Below are 27220 nucleotides of genomic sequence, written 5' to 3' on the forward strand. Positions count from 1 at the left end.
ATATGATTCTATTATATATTATAAAGAATTAGAAAGTTAGGGAGGGGCAAGGCCATGGAGGATTTGAAAATAAGGATGAGAATATTAAAATGGAACTGTTGCTTAACCGGGAGCCAATGTAGATCAGCAAGTACAGTGGTGATGGGTTGACGGACTTGGTGCGTGTTAGGATAGGGGCAGCAGAGTTTTGGATGATCTAAAGTTTATGGAGAGTAGAATATGGGAGGCTGGCCAGGAGTCATGGATAAAGATTTGAGCAGCAGATGAGCTGAGGCTGGGATGGAGTCGGGCGATGTTACTGAGGTGGAAATAGGCGGTCTTAGTGATGGTGTGGATATGTCGTCAGAAGCCTATCTTGGGGTCAAATATGACACCAAAGTTGCGAAAGATCTGGTTCAACCTCAGACAGTTGTCAGGGAGAAGTACGGAGTTGGTGGCTGGGGAACAGACTTTGTCACGGGACCAAAGACAATAGCTTCGGTCTTCACAATATTTAATTGGAGGAAATTTCTGCTCATCCAGTACTGAATGTTAGACAAGCAGTCTGACAATTTAGAGGGATGGGTGAAGGTGGGTGGTAGTGAATTAGATCTGAGTGTCATCAGCGTCCATGTGGAAACTGACATTGTGATATTACATGCCTCTCTGAAATGAGACTGTGCCATAAAGTTTAGGTGCTGTCTTTCATGGCTATGGAGCAGTGCATGGTTGCAGGTACTTAAGGGACAGCTTATCTGCAGCTGAAACCCTCATTCATGCTTTTGTTACCTATAGACTTGACTATTTCAGTGCACTGCTGGCTGGTCTCTCACATTCTGTCTCCATAAACTTGAGGTTATCCAAAATTCTGCTGCCTGTGTCTTAACTTGCATCAAGTCCTGTTCACCTATCACCCCTGTGCTTGCTTGACCTACACTGGCTCCCGGTCAAGCAGCAATCTGATCTTAAAATTCTCATCCTTGTTTTCAAATCCCTCCGTGGCATCGTCCCTCCCTATCTCGGTAATCTCCTCCTCCTGTAGACCCACAACTCTCCAAGATATCTGGACACCTCTAATTCAAGCCTCTTGAGTATCCCCCTATTTTAATTGCTCCACCATTGGTGGCTACGTCTTCCATTGCATAGCCCTTAAGTTCTGGAATACCCTCCCTATACCTTACTGCCTTGTTTTCCTCCTTTAAGACACTCCTTAAAACCTACCTCTGACCAAACCTTTGCTCATCTGACCTAATATCTCCTTATGTGGATCAATCATATCTTGTTTTATAATTCTCCTGTGAAGTTAAAGGCACTATATAAGTTGTTTAGTTGTTGACAGAGCTGCCCTCTTTGTGGAAGTGCACTCTTGTACAAACTTCACTAGGGCTGTCATAGCCTTTGTTGTCTGTATATCCTATAGAGGAGGGGTTCATCCTTCAAATGCTGCTTGATTCTCTGCACCATTCTGTACTGCTGCTTCAGGATAGTGGCATACCTGCTCCTGAGAATTCCTAACTGTAAACAGAGGGTGGGATGCAAATTCAGGTGTGTATAATCAGAACGCCAGGAAAAAAAAGTCAGCACGAAAAGCATTTCCCAGCTGCAGGTATCGTTGTGAAACTATCCACTCTTTTCAGGTTCAGAAACTCCTCACTTCTGCAGTCTGCTGATCTTGGCAGCCTTTCAGAATTATATCACCATCAGATCATCCCTCAGCCTTGTCATTTTTAGAGAAAAGAGCCTCAGCCTATTCAACCTTTCCTGCTGGATAAAACTTTTGATAGATTTCTAAATCTTATTTGCACTTTATCTAGTGCCTTTTTTATATATGGAGACCAGACCCCCCACCCCACCCCACCCCACCCCAAGTGTGATGTAACCAAGGTTCAATATAAATTTAACATACTTCTCTGCTTTTCAACTCTACTGCGCTAGAAATGAATCCTTGGTTTGCTTTTTTATGGCTGTGTAGCTACTTTTACTGATATGTGTATCTATAGCCCCAGAGTCGTCTATCAACCTCATTTAGGCTCTTTTCCAAACAATTTGTAGCCTCTTTATTTTTCCACCTAGATGCCTCACACATACGTATATTTATCCATTACATGCCTATTTTGCAAATTTATTACTGCCTTGCATTTTGTCTGTTCTCTGTATTAACTATAATTCCTCTCTTCCCCCCTCCCTCTCCTCCCCCCTCCCTCTCCTCCCCCCTCCCTCTCCTCCTCCCTCCCTCTCCTCCTCCAAATTGGTGGTGTCTGCAAACTTTGAAATTCGACTGCTGATTCCCGAGTTCAAATCATTTACATATTTTTTAATTGTGAACAGCAGCGGTCCCAGCATTTCCCTGTGAGTAACGGTCCTTTAAATCCTTAAGTCACTTTACTGCTTTGTAGCCAGCTTGCTATTTACTGTAAGTCGTGGTGACCCTGCAGCATTATTCCATGCTTGGGGCAGAATATGAGGCTTATGTTAAAACGACTGACCCAATATTTATGTAGTAGACTCTTGAGTTGGAGGACTGATAGCAGAATTTATGGTTTCGGGAGCATATAAGTTTGCCGTTGTAAACTTTCTTGTACACTAATTCTGCTGCTGTGCAGTAGTAAAAACTTTGTAATAAATGGTCCTTTAGAAATAAGGGCAGAAAATTCCTAAAATAAAAGCAAAATACTGCAGATACTGGAAATCTGAAATAAAAACAAGAAATGCTGGAACCACGCAGCAGGTCTGGCAGCATCTGTGGAAAGAGAAGCAGAGTTAACGTTTCGGGTCAGTGACCCTTCATTGGAACTGACAAATATTAGAAAAGTCACAGGTTATAAGCAAGTGAGGTGGGGGTGGGGCAAGAGATAACAAAGGAGGTCTAGATTGGACCAGGCCACATAGTTAACCAAAAGGTCACGGAGCAAAGGCAAATAATATGTTAATGGTGTGTTGAAAGACAAAGCATTAGTACAGATTAGGTGTAAATACACTGAATATTGAACAGCAGCAAGTGCAAACCTGAAAAAAAAGTGGGTAAGCAAACTGAACAAACAAAGATGAAATGAAATAAATGCAAAAAATGTAAAAAAAAAAGTTTTAAAAGAAAAAGGAAGAAAAAATAACTAAAAATGAAGGTAAGATGGGGGGCTGTCATGCTCTGAAATGATTGAACTCAATTCAGTCCAGCAGGCGTGGCCGCAGGAATTCAGTCAATATTTGCACCATGTGACCGAAGAGAAAAGTTCTGATTGAGCTTGATCGGGGAAGAGAGTGAGGAATTGCTATCTGTGAGCAACAATCCCGCCCTGTCCAGAAACTTACGCAGAGGCTGCGATGTTGCCCTTCGAGTTGCTGTAGGCCTCGCTTTAAATGCCCGGTACAGGGAGGCCGTGGGGGCAGGGCTGGGACACAAACTGCAGTTTGTGCTTCTCCAGCACGAAGCCTTTGTGTGGTTTGAGCTGCTGAGCGGCGCAGTGAAACTGGATGTAACCTTGCAATAACTTTCGCGGCTGTGTTGCGGAGCGACGTAATGCGTCAGTTGCCACGTCTGTGCGTCACGGCGTTACTTCGCCGCGATTGGTTCGTTCTGTAACTGCCGCTGAATTTAAAAGTTTAAACGGGCGAGGGGGCGCGCGCTGCTTCTTGTTTGGTCTTGGTTTGTCCCGGAGTCTCCGGTAAGCGGCTCGGGTGTGTGCATGTGTGAGTAAGTATGGGGATGATGTTGCGATGTGTCGGGGTGAAGTGGGTGTGCAGGCCTGGGTAGTGGCTCTGGATGTACCTGTACACCACCATTCCCCCGCTCTCCCCTGCAACGGCCGCACTGTGGGAGGAGGGATGGTGGAATTAGCAGTTTTCCAACAGTGGGAGGCCCGGGAGCTGTGAACCGATAGAGAGCTGTTGTCTGTGAACATCAATACGGCCGCGATCGGAAAGTTACGCGGAGGCTGAGATTTTGCCCGTCAGTTGGTGTAGGCCTCGCTTTAAATACCCGGTGCGGGGAGGAGGATGGGGCAGAGCTGGGACTCAATCTGGAATTTATGCTACTCCAGGAGGAACACTTCGTGCGTTTTGAGCTGTTCAAAGGCGCAGTGAGACTGAATGTATTGATATTCGTTACCAGCTTCAGTAAGCTTGACGTTTGTCATGTTGTGAAGCACAAGAAATTTGTTTTAACTTTTGCCATGTCCATACATTTAGTGTTTAGAACATCTTCGCTACTTCAGATGCAGCTCGCTGAAACCATTTGATTCCTAAAATATTAAAATAAATTGTTGTGTTCTTCTCTACATTAACTTGGTACACAAACTTGACGATTGGGGTCACTAGCAATCAGAAACAGGGTAGTGTTCTTGGTTCAAATATCTTCAGCTGCTTCATCAATAACCTTCCCTCCATCATAAGGGCAGAGCCTCACAGCTCCAGCGACCCGGGTTCAGTTCTGGGTTCTGCCTGTGCGGAGTTTGCAAGTTCTCCCTGTGACTGCATGGGTTTCCGCCGGGTGCTCCGGTTTCCTCACACAGCCAAAGACTTGCAGGTTGATAGGTAAATTGCCCATTGTAAATTGCCCCTAGTGTAGGTAGGTGGTAGGAGAATTGAGGGAAGGTGGGGATGTTTGGGAATATGGGATTAATGTAGGATTAGTATAAAATGGGTGGCTGTTGGTCGGCACAGACTCGGTGGGCCGAAGGGCCTGTTTCAGTGCTGTATGACTCTGATCCCTCTCTATGATGACACAAAGATTGGCCGAGTGGCTAACAGTGAGGTTGAGTGTCTTGGGTTACAGGAAGATATAGACGGGATGGTCAAATGGGCAGAAAAGTAGCAGATGGAATTTAACCCTGAAAAGTGTGAGGTGATACACTTTGGAAGGAGTAATGTGACATGGAAGTATTCAATGAATGGCCTGACACTGGGAAGTTCCGAGGAACAAAGGGACCTTGGCGTGTTTGTCCATAGATCTCTGAAGGCAGAAGGGCAGGTTAATAGGGTGGTGATAAAGGCATATGGGACACTTGCCTTTATCAATCCAGGCATAGATTACAAAAGCAGGGAGGTCATGTTGGAGTTGTATAGAACTTTGGTAAGGCCACAGCTGGAGTACTGTGTGCAATTCTGGTCGCCACATTATAGGAAGGGTGTGATTGCACATGATTGGAGGGGGTGCAGAGGCGATTCACCAGGATGGTGCCTGGGATGGAACATTTAAGCTATGAAGAGAGGTTGGATAGGCTTGGGTTGTTTTTGATGGAGCAGAGAAGACTGAGGGTTGACCTGATCGAGGTGTACAAGATTGAGGGGCATGGACAGGGTGGATAGGGAGCAGCTGTTCCCCTTAGTTGAAGGGTCAGTTACTAGGGGACGCAAGTTTAAGGTGAGGGGCAGGAGGTTTAAGGGGGATTTGAGGAAGAACTTTTTTACCCAGAGGATGGTGACAGTCTGGAATGCACTGCCTGGGAGGGTGGTAGAGGTGGGTTGCCTCACATCCTTTAAAAAGTACCTGGATGAGCACTTGGCACGTCATAACATTCAAGGCTATGGGCCAAGTGCTGGCAAATGGGATTAGGTAGACAGGTCCGGTATCTTTAATGCATCGGTGCAGACTCAATGGGCCGAAGGGCCTCTTCTGCACTGTATTATTCTGTGATATAAATACTGTGGCTGCAAGCGCAGGGCAGAGGCTGGGTGTTCTGCAAAAGTGACTTGCCTCCTGACTCCCCAAAGCCTTTCTACCACCTACAATGCATAAGTCAGGAGTGTGATGGAATACTCTCCACTTGCTTGGATGAGTGCAGCTCCAACAGTACTCGAAGCTCAACACCATCCAGGACAAAGCAGCCTCCTTGATTAGCACTCCCTCCACCACTGGCACACTGTAGCTGAAGTATAAGCCATGTAATGGATGCACTGTAGCATCTTGAAAACCACTTCCAAACCCAGCTAGAAGAATATGCATAGCAGGTGTGTGGGTACACCAACACTTTCAAGTTCCCCAAGTTACAGATCCTAGCTCCCTACCCAACAGCACTCTGGAGTATCGAATCTCCACGAACTACAGGCGTTCGTGAAGGCGATTTTCCACCATCCTCTGGCGGACAGTTAAGGATGGGCAATAAATGCTGGCCCTGCCATTAACAGCCACATCCCGTGAATGTTTTTTTTTAAGTGGTACGGTTTGTTTCATATTTTTGTTGCCTGCGTCAGGTGCTAAAGTCAATTAAAGAAGAAATAACTTCATTTATGTATTCCCGTGCACCAGTTCAGGACATCTTAAGTGCTTCACAACCAAGGGCAGGGGTCGGCAACTGATTTTTTTTTAAACCTGAAAGGCTTTTTTTTAAAGTCAAAATATCTGGAACTGCAAAACGAAAAACTCCATCAAAGAATGGAGTAACGACATAACCATAGCTTAAAAGGATTTTTTTTAACTGGGTATCTAAGGAACATTGTATACCTATCTGATGCTGTAAAAAATCATGTGTTTTATCTTCTCAATGCTTACTACTGAATTTCGTGTAATTTCAATTGGTTGGGCAAAAATCCAGTTTCTACATCCCAGTAATAGGTTAAAAACCATTATTTTTGTTTTCAAAGTTTAATCTTGATGCTACCCAAATCTTAAATTTGCACTTGGCTTTATCAACTTTTTTCCTCGAGAATCATAACGGCATGTTTTCTTTCACTTCTAGGTGGATATTTTTTGGTAAAGGTTTTGAGGTTTGCTAACAACTGCCAGCCAGAATTTGTTTTTTTTTTGTTAACTTTATAGATGAAACCCTGATTTCCTTTGTAGTTTTCTTAAATTTAATTTTTGAGATTTTTACATTACATTTTAACACATCATAAATACCATAGAGATGCATTGGCTCACAACGAATCTATTTTAAAATTTTCTAAAATCATTATTGCAAAATTTAAATATTTTAATTTTCAACCTTTAGGTGCGTGTAGAGAATTATATTCAGAAACGGTGGCTTCTCTGGTGACCCAACAAAAATTAATTCTCAATTCCATTTTGTGATGAGGTTTGTGTTGGGTGAGTTAGGGAATTGGATGCACACTAAACTTCAATTCAACCATCCTGTCCAAGGGGACTACTCGAGGAATTCGGTTGCAGTATTGGTACCCATCGATATCTCTGACAAGCACTTAATCTATTTAATTGCTGATCCGACTCGCTATAGGAAGTAACTAGTATGTTGAAGTGAATTTTACAAAATACAAAATTTTACCTTATTGTGACTGGAGCATAAACATGTCTAAAAATCTGAGTTTATAACAAGACATTTGCATATGTTTCCTATTTAATATACAGTCATTTCCACTTTGCATGATTTGTTGCCGTGAATTTAACTGCACTATATTATTTAAACATGTTGAATTTTAAAATTCATTAAGATATAAAGTCTGTGAAAAGCACTATAGAATATATATCTCAAAAATAAGAAAATCTGGATTACCAGATTCAACCAGATCTTGTATTAAGGCAGTTTTCTTTTTCGTTCATGGGATTTGGCGTCGCTGTCTAGGCCACCATTTATTGCCCATCCCCAATTGCCCTTGAGAAGGTGGTGGTGAGCTGCTACCTTGAACCGCTGCAGTCCATGTGGGGTAGGTACACCCACAGTGCTGTTGGGAAGGGAATTCCAGGATTTTGACCCAGTGAAGGAATGGTGATATAGTACCAAATCGGGATGGTTTGTGGCTTGCAGCGGAATGTGCAGGTGGTGGTGTTCCCATGTATCTGCTGCCCTTATCCTTCTTGGTAGTAGAGATCGTGGGTTTGGAAGGTGCTGTCTAAGGAGTCTTGGTGTGTTGCTGCTGTGCATCTTGCAGATGGTACACACTGCTGCCACTGTGTGTTGGTGGTGGAGGGAGTGAATGTTTGTGGATGGGGTGCCAATCAAGCAGGCTGCTTTATTCTGGATGGTGTCAAGCTTCTTGAGTATTGTTGGAGCTGCACCCATCCAGGCAAGTGGAGCGTATTCCATCACACTCCTGACTTGTGCCTTATAGATGGCGGACATGCTTTGGGGAGTCAGGAGGTGAGTTGTTCGCTGCAGAATTCTTAGCCTCTGACCTGTTCTTGTAGCCGCAGTATTTATATGGCTACTCCACTTCAGTTTCTGGTCAATGGTAACCCCTAGGATGTTGATAGTGGGGATTCAGCGATCGTAATGCTATTGAATGTCAAGGGAAGATGGTTATTGCCCGCCACTTGTATGGTGTGAATGTTACTTGCCAATTATCAGCCCAAGCTTGGATATTGTCCAAGTCTTGCTGCTTTCTACACAGACTGCTTCAGTATCTGAGGAGTCGTGGAACATTGTGCAATCATCAGGGAACAAACCCACTTCTGACCTTATGATTGAAGGAAGGTCATTGATGAAGCAGCTGAAAATGGTTGGGCCGAGGATACTACCCTGAGGAACTCTTGCAGTGATGTCCTGGAGCTCAGATGATTGACCTGCAACAACCACAACAATCTTCCTTTGCACTAGGTATGACTCCAACCAGCAGAGACTTTTCCTCCTGATTCCCATTGACTTCAGTTTTGCTAGGGCTCCTTGATGCCATACTCAGTCAAAGGATGCCTTGACAGTGACTCTCGCCTCACCTCGAGTTCAGCTCTTTTGTTCATGTTTAAACCAAGGCTGTAATGAGGTCAAGAGCTGAGTGGCCCTGACTGAACCCAAACTGAGCATCACTGAGTAGGTTATTGCTGCTTGATGGCACTGTTGATGATACCTTCCATCAGTTTGCTGATGATTGAGAGTAGACTGATGGGGTGGTAATTGGCCGGGTTGGACTTGTCTTGCTTTTTATGTACAGGGCATACTTGGGCAATTTTCCACATTGCAGGGTAGATGCCAATGTCGTAGCTGTACTAGAACAACTTGGCTAGGGGCGCAGCAAGTTCTGGAGCACGAGTCTTCAGTATTGTTTCTGGAATGTTGTCGGGCCCATTGCCTTTGCCGTATCCAGTGCCTTCAGCTGTTTCTTGATATCAGGCGGAGTGAATGGAATTGGCTGAAGACTGGCATCTGTGATGCTGGGGACCTCCGGAGAAGAACAAGATTGATTATCCACTTGGCACTTCTGGCTGAAGATTGTTGCAAATGCTTCAGCCTTATCTTTTGCACTGATGTGCTGGCTCCTCTACCATTGAGTGTGGGGATATTTGTGGAGCCACCTCCTCCAGTTAGTTGTTCACTTGTCCACCACCCTTCACAAGTGGATGTGGCAGGACTGTAGAGCTTAGATCTGATCTGTTGGTTATGGGATCGCTTAGCTCTGTCTATCACATGCTGCTTCCGCTGTTTGGCTCACAAATAGTCCTGTGTTGTAGCTTCACCAGATTGACACCTCCTTTGAGGTATGCTTGGTGCTGCTCTTAGCATGCCCTCCTGCACTCTTCTTTGAACCAGGGTTAATCCCCTGACTTGATAATGGTAGAGTGGGGGATATGGCAGGCCATGAGGTTACAGATTGTGGTTGAGTACAATTCTGCTGATGGCCCACAGCACCTCATGTCTGCCCAGTCTTGAGTTGCTATATCTGTTTAGCATCCATCCCATTCAGCACAATGGTATTGCCACACAACACGTTGGAGGGTATCCTCAATGTGAAGATGGGACTTCATCTCCACATTCTGTGCATGGTCACTCCTACCGATACGGTCATGGACAGATGCATCTGCAACAAGCAAGTTGGTGAGGATGAGGTCAAGTATGTTTTTCCCTCTGGTTGGTTTCCTCACCACCTGTCGCAGGTCCAATCTAGTAGCCATGTCCTTTAGGACTCGGCCAGCTTGGTCAGTTGTGGTGCTACCAAGCCATTCTTGGTGATGGACGTTGAAGTCCCCTACCCAGGGTATATTCTGCACTCTTGCCACCTCCAGTGCTTCCTCAAGTGGTGTTCAACATCAGCTGAGGGTGGGGGGGGGCAGGAGGGGGGACCGGTAGGTGGTAATCAGCAGGAGGTTTCCTTGTCCATGTTTGACCTGATGCCATGAGACTTCATGGGGTCTGGAGTCAATGTTGTGGACTCGCAGGGCAACTCCCTCTCAATTGTAAACCAGTGTGCTGCCATCTGTGCTGGGTCTGTCCTGTTGGTGGGACAGGACATAACCAGGAATGATGATGGTGATATCTGGGAAATTATCTGGTAGGTATGATTCCGTGAGTATGACTGTCAGGTTGTTGCTTGACTTGTCTGTGGGATAGCTGTCCCAATTTTGGCCCAGCCCCCAGATGTTGAGGACTTTGCAGGGTTGACAGGCCCGGGTTTGCCTTTGTCGTTTCTGGTGTCTAGGTCGATGCCGAGTAGTCCATCCAGTTTCATTCCTTATTGACTTTTGTAGCGGTTTGATACTACTGACTGGCTTTCTAGGCCGTTTTGAGAGGGCAGTAAAGAGTCTGAGTCACATGTAGGCCAGACCAGGTAAGGATGGCAAATTTCCTTCCCTAAAGAAAGGACATTAGTGAACCAGATGGGGTTTTATGGCAAACAACAATGGTTTTGTGGTCATCATTAGACTAGCTTTTAGTTCCAAAAAAATACTTCAATTTCCACCATCTGCCATGGTGGGATTTGAGCCCATGTCTCCAGAGCATTACCTGGTGTCTGGATTACTAGTCCAGTTGCAATACCATTGCGCCACCACTTCCCCACAATGATGACATTAATCGGTAGAAAGTCTTCCTTCAGCTGCTGGGGTGAATTGAATTGTGAATTGGATGCTAAACAATGAGTCCTCTAAAATACTGGTCATTTTTGTTCTAAGTGCAGTTTTAAAACAGCCTGATAGCAGAAACACTGATCGCTAAGTGTTGCCGTACAGCTGCAAATTGATAATATAAACAGCATTTAGCAGGAGCCGCATGCAGCTCCGGAGCCCTGGACTGCCTGTGCCTGATCTAGGAAGTTCTTTTGAAGTGTATTCGCTTTTGTAAAGTAGGGAAAAGTGGCAGCCCATTTGTGCATAGTAAGGTCCTTCAAACAGCAATGAGGTAATGACCAGAATCTTTCATTTTTTGTTGGTTACTCCTTCTCGAATAGTGCCATTGAATCTTTTATGTCATCTAAGAGGACAGATGTATCCTCTGAAAAACATTATCTCTCTGTTTATGCAGTGTTCTCTTGCTTCTGCACTGAAGTTTCAACCTAGATGCTGCTTAAGTCTCTCTGAGCTTGAATCTATGAGCTACTGACAATAAAGAAATAAGAAATTTGCAAATGGATATGGATAGGTTAGGTGAATGGACCAAAATTTGGCAGATGGAGTTCAGCGTGGATAAGTGTGAGGTTATCCATTTTGGTTGGGAGAATAGAAAGGCAAATTATTATCTAAATGGAGAGAAACTTCAGAGTGCTTTGTGCAGAGGGATCTGGGTGTCCTCGTGCATTAATCGCAGATAACTAGTATGCAGGTACAGCAGGAGTGGGAGGGGAAAGATCCAGTTGTTGTGGTCCATGTAGCTACCAACGATATAGGTAGAACGAGGATGGAGGTTCTGCTGAGGGAATATGAGCAGCTAGGGGCTAAATTAAAAAGGTGGTAATCTCTGGATTACTACCTGAACCGCGAGCTAATTGGCACAGGGTCAATAAGATTAAAGAGGTAAATGCGTGGCTCAAAGATTGGTATGGGAGAAATGGGTTCAAATTCATGGGACATTGGCACCAGTACTGGGAAAGGAGAGAGCTGTTCTGATGGGACGGGCTCCACCTGAATCATGCTGGGACCAGAGTCCTGGCAAATCGCATAACTAGGGCTGTAGATAAGGCTTTAAACTAAATAGTGGGGGGGAGGGTTCAGTTGCATGAAAAATTAGGAAGTCAAAGTTAAAGGAGAAGGTAGGATTGCAGGTTAATGATGAGGCTGATTGTTACCAGAAAATAAAAGGAAGGGACAGAACGTGTGAACGTCATATTGCACCAAGGAATCGTACGAGAGTAGGGAAATTTGATAATAGCACAAACTTAATGCACAAAGCATTCGGAATAAAATAAATGAGTTAACAGTGCAAATAGAGACGAATGGGTATGATTTAGTGGCGATTACTGAGACGTGGTTGCAGGGAAATCAGGTTTGGGAATTGAATATCCAAGGGTACTCTGTATTTCAGAAGAATTGGCAGGAAGAAAAAGGAGGAGGTGTAGCTTTGTTAGTAAAGGAAGAGATCAGTGCTGTAGTGAGAAACTATATAGGCACTGGAGATCAAGGCATAGAATCAGTCTGGGCAGAAATAAGAAATAGCAAGGGAAAGAAGTTCCTGGTGGGAGTAATCTGTAGGTCCCCAAACAGTAGTTCCTCAGTGGGGCACAGTATAAACCAGGAAATACTGGGGGCTTGTAAGAAAGGTACTGCAATCATCGTGGGTGATTTTAATATGCATATAGACTGGATTAATCAAATTGGCAAAGGTAGCCTCGAGAGAGTTCATTGAAGGTATTCGAGATTGTTTTTCGGAGCAATATGTTGTGGAACCAACCAGGGAGCAGACTATTCTAGATTTGGTATTGTGTAATGAGGTGGGATTAATTAATAATCTCATCGTTAAGGATCCTCTAGGGAAGAGTGATCATAGCATTCTAGAATTTCAAATTCAGTTTGAGGGCGAGAAACTGGAGTCCCACACTAGCGTTCTGGAGTTAAACAAAGGTAATTACATAGACATGAGGACAGATTTGGCCCTAGTGGACTGAGCAGGAAGACTAAAAGGTAGAACAGTTGATGAGCAGTGGCAGATGTTTAAGGAGATATTCAATTCCTCCCAACTAAAATATATTCCAGAGAGGAAGAAAGATTCTAAGAGGGAGGAAAAACATCCATGGCTAAGCAAGGAAGTTAAGGATAACATAAAGACAAAAACTATGGCATACCATATTGCAAAGGCCAGTGGCAGGCTGGAAGATTGGGAAACTTAAAGATCAACAAAGGGTTACTAAAAAAGTAATGAGCAAAGGTAAATTATGAAAGAAAACTAGCGCAAAATATAAGAACGGATAGCGAAAGCTCCTATAAATATATAAAAGGTAAGAGTAGCTAAAGTGAATGTTGGTCCTTTGAAGGATGAGACTGGAGAGTTAATAGAGGGAATCACAGAAATGGCAGAGACGCTAAATCAGTATTTTGGCTCAGTTGCAGACAAGGCCCCAGGGCCTGATGGCCTACATCCTCGGGTCTTGAAGGAAGTGGCAGTTGAGATAGTGGATCCTCATTGGTTATAATATTCCAAAATTCCCTGGATGCGGGAAAGGTTCCAGTGGATTGGAAAAAAGCTAATCTAATGCCCTTCTTCAAAAAGGGAGGGAGGCAGAAAGTAGGAAACTACAGTCCAGTTAGTTTAACATCTGTCATTGGGAAATTGTTAGAATCCATTATTAAGGAAGTAATAGGACATTTAGAAAGTCAAAAAACGCAATCCATCAGAGTCAGCATGGTTTTATGAAGGGTAAATCGTGTTTGACTAATTTTTTTTTTTAGAGTTCTTCGAAGCTGTAACAGGCAAAGTGGATAATGGGGATCCTGTAGATGTAGTATATCTGGACTTCCGGAAGGCATTTGATAAGGTGCTGCGCAAAAGGTTAATGCATAAGGTAAGATCACATGGGGTTAGGGGCAATTTATTAGCTTGGGTAGAGGATTGGCTAACCAACAGAAAACAGAGTTGGGATAAATGGGTCTTTTTCTGGTTGGCAAGATGTAACTAGTGGGGTGCCACAGGGTTTGGTCCTTGGGCCCCAACTATTTACAATCTATATTAATGACTTGGATGCGGGGATAGAAGGTACTATAGCCAAATTTGCAGATGACACTAAAATAGGTGGGATAGTAAATTGCAATAAAGAAATAAGAAATTTACAAATGGATATGGATAGGTTAGGTGAATGGGCCAAAACTGGGCAGATGGAGTTTGACGTGGATGAGTGTGAGGTTATCCACTTAGGTCGGAAGAATAGAAAGGCAAATTATTAACTAAATAGAGAGAAACTTCAGAATGCTTCGGTGCAGAGGGATCTGGGTGCCCTCGTGAATGAATCGCAGAAAGCTAGTATGCAGGTACAGCAGGTAATAAGGAAGGCAAATGGAATTTTGGCATTTATTGCTAAAGGAATAGAGTATAACAGTAGGGTAGTGTTGCTGCAACTGCACAAGGCATTAGTGAGACTGCACCTGGAGTATTGCATACAGTTTTGGTCCCCTTACTTGAGGAGGGATGTAGTTGCATTGGAGGCAGTTCAGAGGAGATTCACTAGATTGATTCCAGAGATGAGGGGTTTGTCTTATGAAGAGAGATTGAGCGGTTTAGGCCTTTACTCTCTACAGTTTAGAAGAATGAGAGGAGACCCAATTGAGATATATAAGATGGTTAAGGGGATTGACAAAGTTGACGTAGAGAGGATGTTTCCTCCTGTGGGCAATTTAGAATGAGAGATCATTGTTTTAGGGTCAGGGGTAGCAGACTTAAAACAGAGATGAGGAGAAATTACTTCTTTCAAAGGGTTGAGAGTCTGTGCAATTCACTACCCCAGAGTGTGGTGGATGCTGGGACATTGAGTAAATTTAAGGAGGAGATAGACATATTAGTAATGGGTTGCAGGGTTATGGAGAATGGGCAGGAAAGTGGAGTTGAGGCCAAGATGAGATCAGCCGTGATTGTATTGAATGGCGGAGCAGGCTCGAGGGGCTGAATTGCCTACTCCTGCTCCTAGTTCTTATGTTATGATTAGGCAAGAGTTTTGTTACTGAGCTGAGGCTGACGCTGTCTTGTGTTTTAACTGTTCCCCAGATGTAATTGGCTAGTTAAGCACTGACAATAAATTGTTCCTGACCTAAATGGTTCTTGGATGATGTGATGTTTTGTTTCTCTTCAAGAACAGTGTCTCACTTTATACAAATTTCATTTTACACGCCAACTTAAATTTGAAATTTAAATCACTTAATTTTGTCTATGGTTGCCAGCTTTTAAATTTACTTTTTTTGCCATTCAGGGAACCATGGCTTCTGGAACAGCAATCACTGTGGACACTGATAACATGCTGAATTATTTAGGTGAAAAACTCAATGCTGCTGTTGAAGATTTCAAAGAAAATACAGTATGGCTGAAAGAAATCCAGGAGGAGGCCAAAAAGATGTTTATCAGGTAAAAATTGTCCTGGGATATGCAAACGGCATGTTAGTATATCAAAAAAAGAGGTATAGCGACTATCCGTTTAGTAGCAGTCAAATATAAAATAAAAGTTGCTCCCTTAATTGTGTGGCTGATTAAGGTTGCTGAGCCCCAGAATTGATCCTTGAATCTGCACTCATTTTCATTGAAGTGGAAGTAGTGGGTTCTCTGGTTTAAAGAAGGAAAAAATCAATCTGAATTTGAGGTAATTGTTACCCAGTGACTCCAACTGTGAAGTGTGTGGATATCTGGTGGGGTAGGATCAGGTCTGGTTCTCGTATAACTCCACAACTCACTTTTGATAACCAGCCAGTCTGATATGCTATTCAAAATGTTTTGCTAAGATTATTGAATCTAGCTATGTCATTCAAGAGTGACTAGCAATTTTACATTATTCAAGGAAAAAATTAAGTTTTTTTAATATATCGATGGCGTTTGTTTCAATGTATCTTTAAAGGTTTGGGTATTGACTTCTGTGGCTGTGACTTCAGTAAAGCAATTGGGTCAGTTTGATTCCAAGAAATACACCTTTATTTTCAAGGCTCAATGTATGTTGAGACAGCTTCAGAAGAAGCACTATTATTGTTTTAATATATTGTAAAGACTCGCAATGTTTGTAATTTAAGTCTGCTGTTTTGCAGCAAGTAACCCTTTGGAGGCCCCCACTATTCCTGAGCTACATGCTACCCCTCGAAAATATCATCCAAAAAACACATCAGGTTCCACGTGTATGCAGACGATACTTGGTTCTATCTCATTACCACCTCCTTGAACCCTTCAACTGTCTATGATTTGTCACACTGCTTGTCCGCCGTCCAATATTGAATGAGCAGAAATTGCTTCCAACTAAATATTGGAAAGTCTGAAGCCATTGTAATTGGTTTCTGCTATAATCTCTGTTCATTGTCCACTGTTTCCATTCCAAGTAACTGTCTTAAGCTGAGCAATCCTAGTTGTATCCTCGGTGTTGTGCTTGACCCCTGAGATGATGGGTTTCTGACCACATATCTACACCGTCACCAAGACTGCTGCCTTCTACTTACATAACCTCACTTGAAACTGACCCTGCCTCAGTTCATCTGAAGCCTTGTCTTAGTTACCTCTGGACTTGACTATTCCAGGTCTGGCAGCATCTGTGGAAAGAGAAGCAGAGTTAATGTTTCAGGTCTGTGATGAAAGGTGACAGACCTGAAATGTTAAGTCTGCTTCTCTCTCAAAAGATGTTGCCAGACCTGCTGACTACTTCCGGCATTTTCTGTTTTTATTTCAGATTTCCAGCATCCGCAGTATTTTGCTTTTATCCAATGCTATCCTGGCTGGCCTCCCATTTTCCACCTAATGTAAAGATGCGCTGTTCCAAGACTCTATCTTAACTTGCTTCAAGTCTCATTCACATCTCACCAAAACCTTCAATGGCTCCCTTTCTGACAGTGCCTCAATTTTAAAATTCTCAAACTTGTGTTCAAGTCCCTTTATGGCCCTCAATATCTGTGTAGCCTTCTTTAGCCGTACAAGCCTTTGCGATCTCTAGGCTCCTTCAATTCTGGTCTCTTATGCATCCCTGATTTTAATCAGGCCACCATTGGCAGCTGTACTTTGAGCTGCCTTGGCCCGAAGCTCTGGAATTCCCTTGCTAAATCTCTCTGCCTCTCTACCTCTTTCTCAGCTTTGAAGGAACATCTTAGAAGAGAAGTGTTTGATCAAGCTTTTGCTCCCTGTCCTGATTTCTCCTCCTGTGGCTTGTTTTTTTTTAGTCATATGTTTTTCTTGGTATTGCTCTTAAGTGCCTTGGGACACTTTAAACAAATTGAAAATGTTTTTCAGTGATTTTAACACAGAGCCTGAGTTGATGCCAAAAACACCTTCAGAGAGAAAACGGCGTAGAAGACGTCCATCTGTGGCCCAGGATTCCAGTAAGAGGTAAGAGTATCAATTGCTGTTCAATGACATGAAATACAGTTCAAAGGCATTAATCACCTGAACAAGTTATTACTGGATTGATATGATTTAATCTCAGCTTTTTTTAAAAAAAAGTAAATTGGGGTAGTCTGTTTTTTCCAAAATTCCCTAGATTCTAGAATGGTCCCAGCAGATTTGAAGTGAGCAAATGTAACACTGCTATTCAAGAAAGGAGAGAGAGAGGCAAAAAGGCAGGGAGCTACAGGCCAGTTAGCCTGGTATCAGCCTTTGGGAAAGTGCTAGAACCTATTAAAGAAGTCTCAATAATGTACTTAAATCATAGTGTGATCAGATAGCGTCAACATGGTTTTATGAAAGGGAAATTGTGTTTGACAAATTTAGTTGTGTTTTTTGAGGATGTAACTAGTAGGTTAGATAAAGGGGAACCAGTAGATGTAGTATCCTTGGATTTCCAGAAGGCACTCGATAAGGTGCCACGCAAAAAGTTAATGTATAAGATAAGAGCTTGTGGAGTTGGGGCTAATATATTATGGATGGGAGGATTGGTTAACAGACAGGAAGCAGAGAGTAGGGATAAATGAGGCAGTTTCAAGTTGTCAGGCTATAACCAGTGGAGTGCAGCAAGGATCAGTGCTGGGGCCTTCGCTATTTTCAATCTATATTAATGACTTAGATGGCAAGACTGAGAGTAATGTATCCAAGTTTGTTGATACAAAGCTAGTTGAGAATGTAAGCTATGAGGAGGCTGCAAAAAGATATAAGTAGGTTAAATGAGTGGGCAACAAGGTGGTAGATAAAGTATAATGCAGGAGTGTGAGATTATTCACTTTGGTAGTAAGAATAGAAAAGCATAATATTTTTTAAAAGGCATGCAACTTCTAAATGTTGTTCAGTAAGACTTGGGTGTACTTGTACAAGGAACATAAAGTTAGCATGGGGGCACAGCATGCAATTAGGAAGGCAAATAGCATGTTGGCCTTTATTTCAAGGGGACTGGAGTACACGAATAAGCAAGTCTTTCTACAGTTGTATAATGTTTTGGTGAGGCCACAGTTGCATTGTTTTGGTCTCTATATCTAAGGAAGGATGTACGTGCCTTGGAGGTGGTGCAGCGAAGGTTCTCTAGATAGGACAACTCCCTCATCCCAGGAACCTATGATGAGATGCTGAATAAATTGGGCCGAAATTCTCTGGAGTTTAGAAGAATGAGAGGTGATCTCATTGAAACATACAAGGTTCTGAGGGGGCTTGACAGGGTAGACACTGAGTGGTTGTTTCCCCTGGTTGGGTAATCTAAAACACGGGGGCACAATCTCTGGATAAGGGACTGATCATTTAGGACTGAGATAAGAAGAAATTTCTTTGCTCAAAGGGTTGTGAATCTTTGGAATTCTCTACCCCAGGGGTTGTTGAGTATATTTAAGGATGAGGTAGATTTTTGGTCTCTGAGGGAATCAAGGGATTTGGGGGGCAGGTGGGAAAGTGGAGTTGAGGCAGAGGATCAGCCATGATCATATAGAATGGCAGAACAGGCTTGAGGGGCCTTATGGTCTACTCCTGCTCCTATTTCTTGCATCCTTATGTAAAATTCTATCTTTTCTCAATCTATGAACCTCTTGTGAGTAATCTGGCTCTGAGCAGTCTGCTAGATGTTGGACTGGTTTGGAATTACTTATTAAAATTTAGTAAACACAAAGTGGCTGCATGGAAGTGTAAAGTATACACAGAATTTGCTTATCCAACTGCAGTGATAACTTGTAGATGTGAATGAGTTGCTACATTTCCCTTATATTCTATTTACCCCAGAGTTGTGCGGTAAACAGAAAGATGCTGTGAGTAGGCTTGATAGAATCTCATCTATTCTAACATTGAAAGATCAAATGGTGATATACAAGAAAAAAGATTGAGGTGGTCGTGAAGTGATTTATGACTTTAACCCCTTATAGGGACTAAACCAAATCAGGAATACATCCCTAGGAATCTCCTTTTGATCAAGTTCAAACCAGACAAATTCTTAGACACTTATCTGGGTCCAAATAATTGTACTGGGTTTCCCTCAAAGAAAGAAAACCAAGAGAGAATATTACCATCTTCCAGATAGCCTATTTTTAATTATGGCTAAGTCATAAATATGCCAAATATTATAAGGGTCTGGGAAACTCTCTTCGATGCGTATCTCTCCACTTGGAGACACCGAGGGGTTCTTTGTAGTTATATACAGAATGCTACATGAGATGATTTATTAACTTTCATATATTTATTAAAGAATTTAACATGCAATAAACTTAAGTGGATAGGTATATCATAATATCAAATATTACTGAGATGTAACACATTCTTATTTCTAATATATCCAAAGGTTTAACCTTGCTAATGTTACAGCAAAATTATCTTAGAATATTCATCAAAATTTAAAATAAACTTTTACCTTAAATGCCCCTTAGTTGAGAAGCGTTGTTTGAGGATTCAACATTTCTAAGTGTTTGCTTCAAAAGCTTTTCATGTTTATACTATTTCTAAGGTGTCACATGACCTCTTAGCATATAGGTGCTGCCCTTCTGTGTGTGTTTTTCTTGCTTTCAAAACCCATATTTGTTGGTATCATGAACTAACTTTCCACTTAATGTTTTACTGGAAACCCCTTGTTTTCTTTTGAAGTTGTGAGCATTTATCTGGTCAAAATGTTTATAATTGTGTTTACTTGCCGCCTTGTTCCTGTAAGTCCATTTTCATTTATTGTTTTGTTATCTATAATTGCCTTTTTTATGGTACCTTAAAGCACCATTTTGAGCCAATTTGTCTGCATCAACAACTCCATAACCTAATTAAGTTTATTGCTACCTCTTACTGATGTCTCACAGGATATTTCAATGTGTGTGTTTAGTTTCCAATTCTCTGGCAACAAAAAAATTCTATTCTAACAGAGACCTTGAAATATTTAACTCAACCTTCTTAAAGGGGAATCTCTGAATAAATAGTCAGTTTTTAGAACTCACGATCTCTAACTCTAAAAGGCATAATGCACTAACTATATCTAAATGCTGCCTATTATATTGATATTCCATTGCAGTCGGGGTTGCGGGGAGTCCAGTTTCATTATATACTGTACTGTGACATGGAGGAGGACTAAGATCTTAGTTCAAAAATGTGATCCTCTTAGCTAAGAATCATTAGAAATATTTCATGCTTAACATCCTAACCACTTTTGGATTCAACTTGATGGCTCAATTGGCAAGTAACATGAGAATAGACTTTCTGCTTTAGGCGCAAATGGTGCAGATTGCACCCAAAAGTTTTTTTTTCCCTCAAGATACTGCTCAAACTAATTTCCATATTGCCAAATGCAAAATCTGTTGTGAACTAGCATTTTAGAATGCAATTTTGCTTTTAAAAATACTCATTACTATATTTGAGTGGTGACGTGGTGCAGTTAACACAGCCAAAAATGTGTTGCTGACAAAAAATAAGCATTTGAATGAGTGTCTAGTTCACTACCTGTGAGTAACCTGATTTTAAATAACTGAAAATGACTTTAAAAGACTATATGGTACCATTTGCTTGTTATATTGGTGTCAGCTTGGCAAATTAAAATACATATTCAAAAACTTTTTTAAAATTAGCACTCTTGCACCTAAAAGAATTAGCTTAATTTTTAGAGCCTGTTTGATGATTAATTTGATCTGGAGGTGTGATCAATTTTGTGGGTAAGACCAGTTCTAGCAAAGAAAAAAAATTAGAAATGGCACAGATGAATCCTGATAAATTGGTGCACTTCAGTAGTTTGATTGTAATTGATATGAATTTTGCTGTTTTCATTTGAGTTGTACCTCAAAGCGAATTTGTATTGTTCAGAGATTTTGATTAACTATCTTATTCCTCCAGGTTTTCTAGAAGCAGAAAGAATTTAAGACGTTCTTCAATTCAACGTACAAAACTCAGAAGTAGGGTCTTCGAGGAAGATAACAGTGGCTGCAATAAAATAGTTGAGGAGCAGGCACATCCTGTACGCCTAACACGATCACGTGCAATAGCAACTGCCAACCTTGAAACTGAAAAAAAAAGTGAGTCCCCTATTGTCCCAGTTAATGGACGAGTGCCATTGGTTGTACTGTCACTGAATGATTGTAAGAGTGTGGAGTTGCACCAAAAACGTCAGGCAGATAACTTAAATGAAACTCAGCTTACTTCTTCTGAAGATGTGAAATTGCCCCAAAAGGAACCTGAGTCAAAACTACCTCCTCTAAGTGGATCTGCTATGGAAATGTTGACTCCTGCCACTGCAGTGACTCCTAGGAGCCCAAGTCGTATAGCAACCAAGATGAAAATAGCAGAGGCTGCTACTGCTAAAGAAAATGGAGTGTATAGTGAGTCTGGTTTAACTGACCAAAAGTTGAGTAACGTTGTACAGCCATCAGCTGCTAGTAAGAACTCCATCTGTGAAGATGAAAGCCAGGCTACCTGTAGAGCTGTCCGTAGATCAGTGCGGAAAAGCACTGCTAGCCACCGGTCCAATTGCATTAGATTGGCAGATAAATATTCATTGAATGTTCAACGGACTGCCATGGTACAGGAATCTGTGATGAAATCATTGCGTAAATCCATTAAGAGGAAGACTGTGCTGGAATCCTCTGCCTCCAGCTGTGAGTATAATTGTCTAAAAAATTTGTATTTGCAATTTATATTCTGTATTCTGGTTGCAGAATGATAATTACAGCTCTACCTCTTACTAAATATGAGAGAACTATAATGTAGTACAAGAAAATTGCATTTCAAGTGAGGGGTCTGTAGGGGAAACCATGAATTTCAGCTGTGTGTATCTGCATTGGGCCAGGGAAAAGGTGCACCTTCTTGCAGCGTGTAGTGAGAGTTGTACTTGTTTATTGCAGTCAGCCCTTTCCAGTGCTCGGGTTCAAGTGGCAAAAACCTGAGACCTCTGGGATCAAGAGGTAAGTCATATTCCTTATCTTACAAAATGGCTTGAAGGGAAGGGGATCATTAGAATATGGGGAGGAGGGTGCACTTCTGTTCACTGCATCTTTAACAGTTATTTCATATGGAGTGTCGTGCAGGTCCCCACCTGCCATGAATGAGGCACGTTAATTTCGCCACATGGACATTAAATTTCAAATTGCTGCTGGGAAGAGAAGGCCTATTACAAGAGGGTTTCAGGCCCCTGCTCCCAGAACAGACCTGGTCAAACCAGTCGATCACGTGACCACCCTGCTGGCCAACTTGGGGAGTTTTAAATTGTAGAGACCGTGTTTGAACTGGCAAAAGGCTCTGCTCCTGGATTGAAAAGACCTCCTCTCCTCCTGTCTGCTCCCATCTCTTTCTCACGGAACTGAAACCCACTGAAGACACATGAACCCCAAGAGAGAAAAGTCTCCTACAGTGAACAAGGTTTAAGAAGAATACTGGGCCCCAATGAAAAGCAAGATCAACCCACAAAAGGACTCTACAGTGAGCTCAGAGAACCGTAACAAACTCTTCAGATATTGCCGCAACCGTTCCACTTTATTTTTCTTCTCTCTTTTCTGTCTCTATTTGCATGTGCGTATCGCGTATGAATGCTAGCGTGGGTGTGTCGTGAATCCGTAGGCGTCAACCGAATTAGTTTAAGTTTAATAAAATTTCACTTTTTTCTTTAAAGCTAAGAAAGCCTGTTTGTACTAATTTCTTAGCCTCATAATTGGAAAGTGGTGAACAAGGATTCACCAAGGGGGAGCTCAAAACACAGTGTGTTTAAAATTAAACCCTGTTACAGTTAGACCAGGTGAAGGCTGAGAGGGACCCCTAGACACCTTTCCCGTCTTGGGTTGGAACAGAAATTTGGGTGCTAGCGTCCGGGATCGTCTCACAGACAAACAAGAGAAATTGGGAAGCTAAATTGTTCCCAATCAAAAAAAAAAGCAAGATTTTAATGCAGGTTTTTTTGTGGTTGTGTGTGATTTGAATACTAACATTTCTGAACTGAAGCTAGTAGTTCTCCAAGCTAGGGTGAAGTATCTTGGGATAAGTTAAAAGCACTGTCTATGGAAGAGTTGTGGGAAATGACTGAGCAGTGTGGGATCGCTGTACGTGGCAAGGCTAGGAAGTCTGAACTCCTAAGACTAGTGGCCAACCATTTTTCCGTTGAATCTGAAGAAGCAGACATAGGGTTAGAAGCAGACCCAGACAGGGTACTGCTAGCAAAGATACAATTGGAACAAAGGAAACTTGAATTAGAAGACAAGGAAAGAGAGAGAGAGAAAGAGCCTTCCAGAAAGAGAGAGAGAGAGTGAGAAATAAAGACAGGAGAAGGAATGAGAGAGAGAAAGAATATGAAGAAAGAGTTGAAGTGGTTTGAGTTAACTGGGGGGCGACAGAGTAGCCCCAGTGAAAGCATGGCCAATAAGGAGGAGCGTAATTCAGGGACAGGTACAGAATTGTTAAAACTAGCTCATCTAATCCCAAAGTTCAATGAGGAAGATGTAGAGGAATTTTTTTGTGTCCTTTGAGAAACTGGCAAGACAGCTAAAATGGCCAGCTGAGACCTGTTTTACTACAAAGCAAGCTAATTGGAAAAGCCCATGAGGATTATTCCCTGTTGCCAGATGAGAGTTCATCAAGGCATGAACTGACCAAAAATGCTATCCTTGAAGCATATGAATTAGTACCCGAAGCCTATTGCCAAAAGTTTAGAACCCTCTAGCACAGGCTACCCAGTCTGAAAGTGAAGTAGAGGGAGTCCCTGATTGCTACTATTTTAAGAATGAGATATGAGGAAATGGAGTTCTCCTCACAGACCTGAGGGCAAGGAGTGGATAGTAGTTCACCAGTTAGTGGTGCCACAGAGGTACTGGGGAGAAATATTAAGAAGGGCCCATAAGACTGCAGTGGGTGTACATGCCGGTATACGAAAGACCAAAGCCCGCATGAGACAACAGTTTGACAGGCCAAAACTCCACAAAGATGTCGTGGAGTACTGCAAGCGTTGACACATGTGCCAGGTTGAGGGGAAATCCCAATCTACAGTGAAACCTGCACCCCTAAGTCCTGTACTGGTGTTAGGAGGACCCTCCAGAAGAGGCCTGGTGAACTGTAAGGGATCTCTGCTGAGAACAAAAGGGGACAGGCAGGCACAAGGCTGACAGAAGTTTAGAAAAGGAAAGGAAAAAAGCCAACCAAGAGGGCGTTAAAGGAAGCCCGGGAGGAATCCCGGATGAAAACCCCTACTGTCCGGTCAGCCAACCCCGCAAAATGAAAAGTTACACCCCCACATCCTCCTACGTAAATGCAGACTTTAGAAGCACCCCACCAGAGGTGCCAGCAGCATTTACAGGAACATGCAGAGACCAAGAAAGACCTCTAAGGGGAAGAGAAACCGTGAGGGTGATGCCTCACCTAGTCGGAGTGCAGCAGGGTCTGCACAAATACCTGCGAGTAGGAGTGTCCCAGAGGACAATGGGGAGATTAACAAAGAATCCTTCCCCACAGTCAGAACCAAAGGGAATCACCCATCCCCTGAAGTCATAAGCCTTTGCATGACTCAGCAAAGTACTGAAAGGGAGTTCAGGATAGACCTGCCCACTACTAACTCCTTTTATTTAAAAAAAACTTCAACAGGAACAAGGACCCTAGGCAGCCATGGGAAATGGGCAAACTGAAGAAAAACTTCCCCAAAAAACTACATGTTTACTGGGATGCCAAAAAGGGGGAAATTAAAGCAGCACTGGTACCAAGAAAAGACAGTTTAGTAAGTTTTAGGATTCATGAATGAATGAGGGAAATGCATGGTTTACTGTATCTGATATATATTGCACTCAACACTTTTAATGAAAGGCGCCTTTGTTTTCCAAATCGCATTTCATTCCCCTGGGTATGGAGGTGTCATGCAGGCCCCCACCTGCCAAGGGGCGGCACAGTGGCGCAGTGGTTAGCACCGCAGCCTCACAGCTCCAGCGACCCGGGTTCAATTCCGGGTACTGCCTGTGTGGAGTTTGCAAGTTCTCCCTGTGTCTGCGTGGGTTTCTTCCGGGTGCTCCGGTTTCCTCCCATATGCCAAAGACTTGCTGGTTGATAGGTAAATTGGCCATTAGAAATTGCCCCTAGTATAGGTAGGTGGTAGGGAAAATATAGGGACAGGTGGGGATGTGGTAGGAATATGGAATTAGTGTAGGATTAGTATAAATGGGTGGTTGATGGTCGGCACAGACTCAGTGGGCCGAAGGGCCTGTTTCAGTGCTGTATCTCTTTTTTATAAAAAAAAAAATGAGGCACATTAATTTTGCCACATGGACATTAAATTTCAAATTGTTGCTGGGAAGAAGAGAAGGCCTATTACAAGGGGTTGCAGGCCCCTGGCTGGAAGGATATTTTTGCATATTAGCAGACAGTGTTGGAACAAAGGAGCTATCCCTGCTCCCAATGCACAGAACAGACCTGGTCAAACCAGTCGTTCACGTGACCACCCTGCTGGCCAACTTGGGGAGTTTTAAATTGTGGAGATAGTGTTTGGACTGGCAGAAAGCTCTGTGCTCCTGGATTGAAAAGACCTCCTCTTCTCTTGTCTGCTTCCATCGCTTTCTCACAGAACTGAAATACATGAACCCCAAGAGAGAAAAGTCTCCTACAGTGAACAAGGTTTAGGAATAATACTGGGCGCCAACGAAAATCAAGCACGACCTACATTCAAAGACTCTACAGTGAGCGTGGAGAACTGTTACAAGCTCTTCAGATATTGCCTCAAACCTTTCCACTTTATTTTTCTTCTCTTTTCTGTCTCTATTTGCACGTGCGTATCGCATATGAATGCTAGCGTGGGCGCGTTGTGAATCCATCAGCGTCAACCGAATTAGAGTTTGTTTAATAAAATTTCGCTATTCTTCTTTAAACCTAAGAAAGCCTTTTTGTGCTCATTTCTTTGCCTTATAATTGGAAAGTGGTGAACAAGGATTCACCAAGCAGGAGCTCAAAACACAGTTTAAAATTAAACCCTGTTACAATAAGACCAGGTGAAGGCTGAAAGGGACCCCTAGACACCTTTCTCACCTGGTCGTAACAGGAGTGATGGAATTTTTGGAGGATGTGTAGTTGTTGTATTTTTGAATTGGTATTTCTGTGCTTTGTTGCAGGTGTTGTTTAAGGCCTGAGTTCATAAATTTTGCCATTGGTTCCAGGTGACTGACCCTCCTTTATAAACAATTAACATCCACCACCCACGCCCCCACCAAAAGAAAGAAAATCCAGGATCCTCTGTCCTTATGTACTGCCCCATTCATTACCTATCTGATCATAGCCAGTGCATCTCCAATAATGGCAACTCTTCCAGTTTTCACACTCTAAGAATCTAACAGTGGCCCCTTCTGTTTCCTCATCTACATTCTGCTTCTTTTACACATCATTCGCTAGAGATAAATGATGACAGCACTAGGTTCTACCTCTTTTGATTCCCCTCAGATTGCTTACTTGGCACATACACAAATAAGAACATAAATAGGAGCTGGAGTAACCATTCAGTAACATCATGGCTAAACTTCTACCTCCGTTCCACTTTCCCATACTTTCCCCATTTCTATTGATCCCTCAGTCCTGAAGATACTCATTGAGCATCCACAGCCCTCTGGTGTAGAGAATTCCAAAGATTCACAACCCTCAGTGAAGAAACTTCTCCTTCTCTCAGTCCTAAATGGCCAACTCCTCCTGAGACAATGACCCCTCGTTCTACAATTTCCAGCCAGGGCAAACGGCCTCTTGTCATCTACCCATCAAGTGTTCCCAGAATTTTATCCATTTCAATGAGATCATCTCTCGTTCTTGCCTCCAGAGAATATGCCCTCATTTTACTCCTCATAGGACAACCCTCTCATCTCAGGAACCAGTCCAGTGAGCCTTTGTTGCACTCCTCTAAGCTAGGTATATTCCTCCTTGGATAAGGAGACCAAAGCTGTATACAGTACTTCAGGTCTGGTCCAACCAAAGTTCTGTACAATCACAGCAAGTCTTTGTTACTCTTGTGCTCCAATCCCCTTACATGAGAGGCTAACATACCATTTACCTTCCTAATTGCTTGCTGTACCTGTAGAAGAATAGGCCATTTAGCCCTTTAAGCCTGTTCCACCAATCAGCGAGATCATAGTAGATCTGTGATCTAACTCTCATGTACCCACCTTTGCTCT

At 42.7% G+C, this 27220-nt stretch overlaps 1 protein-coding gene across 5 annotated transcripts in view; it reads left to right on the forward strand.

Moving 5' to 3' along the window:
• The first annotated feature begins 3248 nt into the window (after positions 1–3248).
• The window catches only part of LOC137377016 (inner centromere protein-like), an 85268-nt gene continuing 61296 nt past the window's right edge, over positions 3249–27220 (forward strand). The window contains exons 1-5 of one of the 5 annotated variants that reach the window (XM_068046146.1): positions 3249–3320; positions 13457–13569; positions 14965–15116; positions 16968–17063; positions 20946–21703. In XM_068046146.1, the coding sequence (XP_067902247.1) occupies positions 13561–13569; positions 14965–15116; positions 16968–17063; positions 20946–21703 (1015 nt within the window). In that variant the 5' untranslated portion in view covers positions 3249–3320; positions 13457–13560. Of the gene's footprint in view, positions 3321–3476; positions 3671–13456; positions 13570–14964; positions 15117–16967; positions 17064–20945; positions 21704–27220 lie in introns of those variants that run through there. The other 4 variants (XM_068046145.1, XM_068046143.1, XM_068046148.1 and 1 more) reach the window with 4 other exon arrangements.

The sequence above is a fragment of the Heterodontus francisci genome, chromosome 14 (assembly GCF_036365525.1).
Source record: "Heterodontus francisci isolate sHetFra1 chromosome 14, sHetFra1.hap1, whole genome shotgun sequence".
NCBI lineage: Eukaryota > Metazoa > Chordata > Chondrichthyes > Heterodontiformes > Heterodontidae > Heterodontus > Heterodontus francisci.